We start from the raw sequence: 8,868 nt of genomic DNA, 5'->3' as shown, positions 1-8,868 counted from the left end.
TACATACATACATACATACATACATACATACATACATACATACATACATATATATATATATATATATATATATATATATATATATATATATATATATATATATATATATATATATATATATATATATATATATATATATATATATATATATATATATATATATATATATATATATATATATATATATATATATATATATATATATATATATATATATGTATGTATGTAGACACACACACACACGAAACATATGTATTGGTCAGTAAAAATGCAAAATTAATCATGTTCCTAATTGATAAAGAGTATAAAATTTTCCCAATAATCCAAACGAATTATTAAGCCCGTGGTAGCTAGCTAGCTAGCTAGCTAAACTAGTACTAGCAAAATCAACCTTAATATAAATAATTGTTCGTGTCTAATTAATTAATTAAACAGTGTTTGTGATGGCCGGCAAGCAGGAGCCCAGCTCGATCAGTTACTGGCCATGTCGCCGGCGGCGGCGGCGGCGGTGGCGAAGGCGAGGCGGCGCTTGTCGTCGTGGGCGCAGGAGGGGCAGACGACGGGCGTGGCCACGGCGAGGCCGGACACCGGCGGCGAGGAGGAGGAGCGGCGCAGCTCGGCGAGGTCGCGGCGGAGGCGGGCGTTGTCGGCGGCGAGGTGGTCGCACCAGCGGCGGAGCAGGTCGCAGTCGGCCTCCGTCTGCTTCAGCTTCGTCCTCGCCCTCCTGTTCTGGAACCACACCTCCACCTGCCTCGCGCTCAGCCCCAGCTTCCCCGCCAGCTCCTGCTTCTCCGCCTGTTTGAATTTGATTCCAAAATTCAATCACATTTCTGATCAAAATTTCGGATGAAACAAACATCCTTTTCACGAAACCATGTGCAATAATTTGTCTGTTCTAATGTTCTATGGTGGCGTTTGAAATAGATTAAAATGAAGATAAAGTCAGCACACATACAAAATGAGAAAACTATTAGCGCAAGATTAATTGAGTTTTAGTTATTACGAACTTGAAAAGGTTTTTATAATAAAAGCTAAGATAAAATCTGCATGTATGAATATATTGAATTTGGATCGCGTGGATTTGGAGTAATTTTGTGACTTACATGGGAGAGGATGTTGTGGGCGCGGAAGCTGTCCTCGAGAAGCGTGGCCTGCTCGCCGGTGAGCCGGAGCTTCTTCCTGCTCGCGCCTTCCTCGTCACCGCCGCCGCCGCTCGGGCTCCGGCGATCACCGTCGTCGTCATCGTCGTCTCCCCTCCCCCTCCTGCCCTTCTTGCAGCTCCGCCGCTGCCTCGTCGTCGTAGCTTCAGCCTCAGCCTCACCCCTCTGCTCTCGGCCTCGCTTCCCAGCAGCCACCACCGCCGCCGCCGCCACCTTCTTCTCCGGCGACGGGAGCACCTCACCGAACAGCAACACCGGCCTCCTCCGCGGCGGGCAGCAGCCGACGGCGAGAGAGAGGCGCGTGTCGAGGCCGCCGTCGACGACGGAGTCCATGCTGCTGGTCGTCGTCAAGCTCGAGCTCGACATGGCGCCAATGGTGGTTGGTTTGATGGCTTCTCCGGTGAATTGAAGCAAATTTATATGGCGCGCGAAGCCAATCGATGGATCGACGTGGTCGCTTGCGGTTACGTGTGTGGATTAAAGGGGAAATTAGGTTAAGTAACTTAACAGTGGAGGTTTATGCGGTAATACTAGCAGTGATTATCAGTAATTAATTTGGTTAATTAGGTGGATTAATGGGGTGGTTGGACTGGGAGACAGGAAACCGAAGCGGCACAGCCACAGGTGTAGGACTGTGTAGACAAGTCTGATTTTGGTCAAGATCTAGATATGCTAGCTAAACTTGGGTGACAATTAATGAATTTGAAACTGACCAATTTTATTGGCTTTCGCAATGCGTTGGCTCATGTTTGCTCGCTCCCTGCACACCAACAACATCGCTAACTGTTGGCTCATGTTTGCTCACTCCCTCCCTCTATCCAAAAGTGTACCCCTCCAGCCCATAAAAAAATCAATCTAGTACCAAAAAGGTTAGTTTTTTATGAAACAAGATGCTAAAGTGTCATACGTATTTGTTTTGTCATCAAAGATCAATAAAAAAAAACTAGCAATGTATGTATGCCACCAACGAGTATTAAGATATTTTTATCGTTTTCATATTAATCATCATACAATGAAAAGTCAAAAATTCCAAATTGATCACCATATAACCTTGATCCATGGCCCCTTCGTTTGATGTGCAATGTTACTACATCTATACTCCCTCCGGTTCTATAATAATTCACGTTTTGGATAAGGTTGAGGTCAAACTTTTATAACTTTGACCATCGATAACTTTAAAAATATTTAGTTTAAAGAAACTAGAACAACGTATATAGATTTGTCTTTCAAAACACTATAATTAAAGTAAACATGCATTTATTTATTGTATATATTATAATAGAAAAATAAGGTTAAAGATATATATTGTAGACCGTGTCATTGTCCAAAAACGTCAATTAAAATAAAACTGGAGGGAGTACATATATGCAAGCATTCCGGGTAGTACAATAAAGCACATATTTCTTGTGCATGGGGAGTTAAAAGCTTTTTTTTAATTTTCTCTACCACATACGCACATTAGATAAAATACAAGGAAGTTAAGTTTTTAAGTTTTCCTTAATTTTGGTGAAAAAATTAATATGATGATCAATATGGAACATATGGATTAGTTGGTATGGTCTGTTCAAGGATTTAATCTAGCATTACAAAACGAAAAGATAATATATTTATTTAAGTCTTAGATAATATAAATATGATCATATTATTTAAAAAACTAAAAAAATATGCTTAATATTTTTTTGATGGAGGGAATAACAATATGGCCCTCCGTCCCAAAATAGAAGATGTATTTTGTTTTCTTAGAAAAGGCGCTGATAATTGATAAATATTATATATATTCTATCAAGATATTATTTGTGTTATTAAAAAATAATTATAACTACTCCTCAGTCCTAAAATAATTTTATTTCTAGGCTCTATGCCTATACCCTTTCTTTTAGAATAAGTTCCCCTATTATCTCCTTCCTTACTCTTGATTCACAAATCATAAATCAATAAGTTTTGTTCCTTCGCTAACTTTTATCTACTCCTTACCTACCCACATGTCAATACTACTTTCGCTAATATGAACAACATTTTAGTTTTTTTTCCTCCACCTTATTTTGAATACCCAATGCCAAAGATGAACTTATTTTAGAGTGGAAGGAGTGAGTACCTTAAATTTCATGTTAATTATATCATAATAATAGTATAGTAGAGCAATAGTTGGCCAAAGCTTTGTCGTGTAAAGAAACAAAATATTTTGAAATGAAGGGAGTACATCTTCTTGCATGGTGTGTAGTAAGATGTTGTCTGACTAACTTTACAACCTAGTGGAACTAAGCACTAGTAATTATTATGAGCATAATAGTATTTTTTTATAGAAAATTATATATATCCTCGCAACAGTTTAAGTTTTATTTAATTTTACAACGGCTAATAAACATTTCAAGCGTCAAGTACACAACATTATTGCTGAATTGCTTCTCCTGTTTTGAAAAATAAAACTGGTATATGTACAGGTCTACGATGTACTTTTATTTATAAAGAAATACAATTTTTGAGTTAAGACCGCTAAACTAGAGTAACAATATAATTTCTATTATATATGTTAAAATAGAATTACTCTTCCATATGTGGAACACCAATTAATTGTAACCATATATTTTTTAGCACAAATTGTAGCCATATTATTAGTCCAAGTTTAAAATACTTTTGACTATACTTTACAGTACGCAGTGAAAATGTGAAATAATTAATATATAAAATCACCGTGGCTAGCAGGGTGTTTACTGTTGGTGGGGTTGGAAGACGTCGCCCTAGCTACGGACTAATTATAATTAACTGACAATCAAATCAATGTGTGTACGTGTGATTATCAGGTAGGGATTAACGTTAATAATCGCCCAAAATTATACAGTTATTAGGAGTGATAATTAATCAACGAGGGCTGCGTAGCACGTGCACGTTGATTGAAAACGATATATATATATGGTCGATCGATTGATCAACTGACCAAATATGTCCATGTTTGCTTACGTGTTTGCATTCGCAGACTGCGTGCTGCAAATTGATCAACGAACTCGATCGAACGACTGAATTAATTAACGCTGTGCAGTCCAATATATGTTCAAATTAACCGTCAATTTAATTGCATGTGGATGAACGAATTGTGATTATATATACACAACTTTAATTTTGAAAACATAACTGGCGTTATTATTATTATTATTATTATTATTATTATTATTATTATTATTATTATTATTATTATTATTATTATTATTATTATTATTATTATTATTATTATTATTATTATTATTATTATTATAGAAAGTTAAGTTTAGGATATCTCCCGGAGAGAAGTATATGTTTGAATCCTTAGAGATTAAAATGAAATTTGAATGGAACACAGTTTTGGATTGCAGTTGGCCATGCTCTAACAGGGTTCGATGGAGTTTTATTGAAATGCAATTAACTATCTAGCTACCACCTATCTCTAGATATGTAGTTTCCACTATTTATCTTTGAACTTGAATCTTTTTAAAATATAAACTGAAACATTCCATATCATCAAAGTATTGTGCATCATAGATATACCACACAACTTAATTTCGTTCATACTAAACTAAATATATAATTAAAAAAATCACTGGTGATGAATAGTATAATCACGTAGTCAACACTCCAGTACGCATGCTACTTGAGCTCACCAAGCACCTCAATTTCGGGTCAATCCCGCTAGGCTGCTATACGTACATGCATGTACTGATGTACGTATGCAAGTACGGATTGATGTTTCTCAAATTAAGTCAGAAAACTCTGTTAAAAAGTCAATAATCATAAATATAATTAATAATTCATCTGTAAAGGATGTACTTCATCCATCCCATTTTAAATGCAGTTATGGTTTTTTTTTTAATGTTTGACCATCCGTCTTATTTTGTCAACAAATTAAATTGGGTATAATCCTATATTTTAAAGTGTTATCTAGATAGAAAAAAATCCTATAAAATTTATATTCTACAAAATTATTCTATAAATACTTTGTCTCAATGGGGCTCGGGAGTAAGGGATAATCTGACGTTCTGACCGCCATGTAAATGAAATAACCAGTCGAAAATCGATAATTGACCGGTTGTTACAGTTTGATTTGGGGTCCATCGGGACGCAATGCTGGCCTGGTACATCGATCCTTTACAGACGAATTATTAATTATATTTCATGTGTTTCGAAGTTATGGTACAAGTCAAGACAGAGATATATTAAGCAATAAACACCAGGTGATATATGGTACGTATATGTACGTGCCACTGTTAATTAATTAGTCAGATGTACCTAAGTATCTGGTCGTAGGCTAATAATTGATCAAACGTGAGAAAATTATACTAGTAAAAAAATCCGCTTACTTGCACGTACGATCTTGGCATTACTAATATCCTGGTCAAGTAGGAGACCAAATAACCAATATAATTAATTTGGCAATTAACCTTAGCTTAATTTGCTGTCTTGCTGCAGCATATATGCATAGCAAGGAGGCAGTATGTACACGTGGAAAATTGGTACGGTCGTTCATGCATGTCATCCCTAGACTTTACCACTACTTAAGAAAAAAATGACTTAATTAGACAATCTAGTCCAACATTTTGAACAGACATATTTAGTACGGTTTGACTAACTTGTACGATTTGGAACATACAAACGAGTATATATTCGGTGAAAACTAGCTAATTAGTAGTATTGAAAACTCTTGAAAATCTTACCTAAAACTTTTGCAAATTTATGAAACAAAATTATTGGAGATAGTTAGGTGTAGATATGATATACATTATCACCAAATCTCAAGTTCAAACTTAATTTTATTTGGGAGTAACAAAAAGGACAAATTTAGGGTGAGTAATATGAGACTATTCACCTAAAATTTGTTACTTTTGTTTCTCTCAAATGAAGTTGAGTTTGGAATTGATATTTGGTGAGAATATATTTCATATCTACACCTATCTCTAGTAATTTTTTATGAATTTATAAAACTTTTATGTATGATTTTTACGAGTTTCCAACACTTGGTTTATTTTCACATGATATTTTCCTATATATAAGCAGCCTTACTAGTTATAGCCAAAATCGCGACTTAGATATTTTGTGTCACAGGTTTCATATATGTAAGTTAATAACGCTGACTTGATTTCAAATAGCTAGGAATAATATAATACATTTGTTGTATTACGCCACTATATATTTAAAATTTTTTAAGTCTAGAAGTCCAACATATCACGCAAAAATATCTTTAAAAAATTATGCGAGAGTCGGAAAATCGACCGGGAAAAAAATGTAGTGATGTGTGCGCGCACGCACACGTGTGTAAGTTGATCATAGCATGGTCAATGTCGGAGACAGCAAGCAGCCGCATAGCAAAGACAAACAATTAATTAAGCTTAATTATATTCCAAGAGCATGATTAGTATTTTTTTTTGAAATTAGAGCATGATTAGTAGTGCATGAGTCCAGTATGCTGCTTGGTTGTTGCAATAAGGGATTACGTGTCTTTGGCAAATATTACAGCTAACAACATAGGTTGTTGAAGGAAAATCTAGCTGAGATAACTTGCAGGGAGAATAATCTGACTAAATATATATATGGTGGTTAAAATTTTCTTTGCCTTCATTTTCATGGCTTACTCATGTGAAATGGAGTGATTAATGGACCCCATTGGAGAAGTAAACAATAATGCGCGCTGAATGGGTCTAGGGCCATGTAAAAGAGATATGTTTTTTCTTGAAACTAGATGAACAAAGATCTCTTGATTTTGACACCATATTCGTGGATATGACCGTCATGCGATATTATGATTGGGTTTCGAAATTCGTCGACGCTGGTGTTGTGGATATTATGTGCCGTAGTTGCTGAAAATTGTGTAGTCCACCCAACCAGCAGACATGAAATCCTAAAAGCCATGATCGGACAGCAATTTTTGTTAGCAAAAGGAGACATATTGCTTTTTCACAAAAGGTGTAAAAAAAGGGCTTTACAGATCTTTCAAGAGACGAGGAAAAATAAGTAAATAACACGATAAAATATCTACATACTTGAAAGAAAAAGAATTTTCGCGTAAACTGTACACCACAGCATCGTCACTACTGACATGTGAGACCCATTGTCCATGGGTCTACATATTAGCAATCACGTCACGATGATGTTATTATATATCCTGTCACTATTTTTAAATATTAAAATAATTAATAAATATGTCAATACAAAAATAAACACCCTTCCATGTTCTTGAAATATGATCCCTAAAGCAGTAAATACTAAATACGCCATAGGGGCGTTGATAACGTCCAAGATCGATGCTAATATTATATTTATGTGCATGTATTCGTTTTAATTATCCAAACTCTTACTGTGTTCTAAATCATCAGTAGCTCAACTGACAAAGTCATCTAAAAAGTCTAAAACAAGATTGATCAAGTGACTGTTTCAGGTGATCTAGCTAGTTAAGTAATTAATTAGCTAGTACGTACGATGTGAAAAAAAAAAGACTTCACTGCAGCAAATTGTAGCAGAAGATCAGGTCTAGAGCTGCTTTTGTACCCATTCCACTCTATTTTAGATGTATACTGCAAATTGATTAGGAGTAATATTTTAAAAAGACCTGTTCCATGGCTAGCTGAAGAAATACGTTTGTTTCGTCAATATCGTGGAAGTAATTAATCGATTGATTGTACGATGATTGCATGCAGAGATCGATTAGTCTTGATTTGCTTCGATGATATGAAGAAGGTGCAGACTTTATATGGTTCTTGAAATTGTCAGCTGTTAGATGGCGTCAAAAGCCCGGAAGCTGTCACGAACCAACCACACATATACTGTGGTTTTAATCTCTCTTTGTTAATTTCTTTCTTTTTCAGTGATGCTGAAGTTAAAGCAGCTAACGATCAATAATCCAGAGCTGATTCGGCTAATGAAAGGTCCTTCTGAAGAAAAGCGGCTTAGATAAGGTCAGAGATTTTGCACTTTTTGACTCATGCTCCATGTTCACTTATCATATGTAGTATATATATGTATAGGTGCTAATTTCTACTAATCCACAAAGTGAAAGTGTAAAAGGATTTTGTATATGGTGGAGTTTGACGTTTAATTAGAAGGCAATTAACATACAAGACATCTAAAAAAACATCAAGAAGTAGCTACTAGCTAATTTGGTCTCTCAAAAAGAGAAATAGTAGTAGTAGCTATTTATAGGTAACATCAGAGGAGATCAAGAGAGAACATATATAAGAGGATCTAAGTAGGTGAGATACTTAATTAACAAAAACAATACTAATATGTATGGTTCATTGAACACTCACTAAAATAGATCGAAGGTACGTACGCATGACAAGTGATGATCATGCAAAAACAAACAAAATATTTGGTCTCGCAATTCATCAGAAGCGTAGTACTAGTACATTGTTTCTGCTCTTGTATAAAATGATGTTGTCAGCTGTGTCACGGTCACATTTGGTGACATATTTTGTCTGACCACGACGTCATCGACCGACCGTACGTATGATCTTGTCAAAGCATATGTACATATGCAATTATGTAGATGGGAAAAAAAAAAGAGACCAAGACAAGAAAAAAAAAAAGGAGCGAGAGTGAGATGGAGGAATTGACCAAAAGTAGTTGTGTTGATCAGCTGGATATATTATCCATGGATTGTTCATGGTACGGTTCGTCAAAACCCAGAGGAGCTGGATATCCTTTCGTTTCTAATTAAAATACAGAATCTACTCCCACTCTCGTTAAC

The 8,868-nt window shown here is 35.5% G+C and overlaps 1 protein-coding gene across 1 annotated transcript; it reads right to left on the bottom strand.

Annotated features, from left to right (window-relative positions):
* Positions 1-263: 263 nt before the first annotated feature.
* Positions 264-1,583, bottom strand: LOC107276233 (putative homeobox-leucine zipper protein HOX26). The gene is made up of 2 exons (XM_015769407.3): positions 1,104-1,583; positions 264-795 (listed from the first exon to the last, which is right to left on the bottom strand). The coding sequence occupies exons 1-2, from the start codon at positions 1,524-1,526 to the stop codon at positions 472-474; spliced, it is 747 nt and encodes a 248-aa protein (XP_015624893.1). The 5' UTR covers positions 1,527-1,583; the 3' UTR covers positions 264-471.
* Between the last annotated feature and the right edge of the window lie 7,285 nt (positions 1,584-8,868).

The sequence above is a fragment of the Oryza sativa genome, chromosome 2 (assembly GCF_034140825.1).
Source record: "Oryza sativa Japonica Group chromosome 2, ASM3414082v1".
Taxonomy (NCBI): Eukaryota; Viridiplantae; Streptophyta; class Magnoliopsida; order Poales; family Poaceae; genus Oryza; species Oryza sativa.
Note: the sequence above shows the minus strand (reverse complement) of the source record. Positions and strands in the feature narration are given on the sequence as shown.

Excerpts from the sequence above, each read along its gene's own strand:
- LOC107276233 (XM_015769407.3), bottom strand. The coding sequence starts at position 1,526 with ATGTCGAGCTCGAGCTTGACGACGACCAGCAGCATGGACTCCGTCGTC. Across the intron at positions 796-1,103 it reads CCCACAACATCCTCTCCCAT|GCGGAGAAGCAGGAGCTGGC; the intron begins GTAAGTCACAAA and ends AAATTCAAACAG.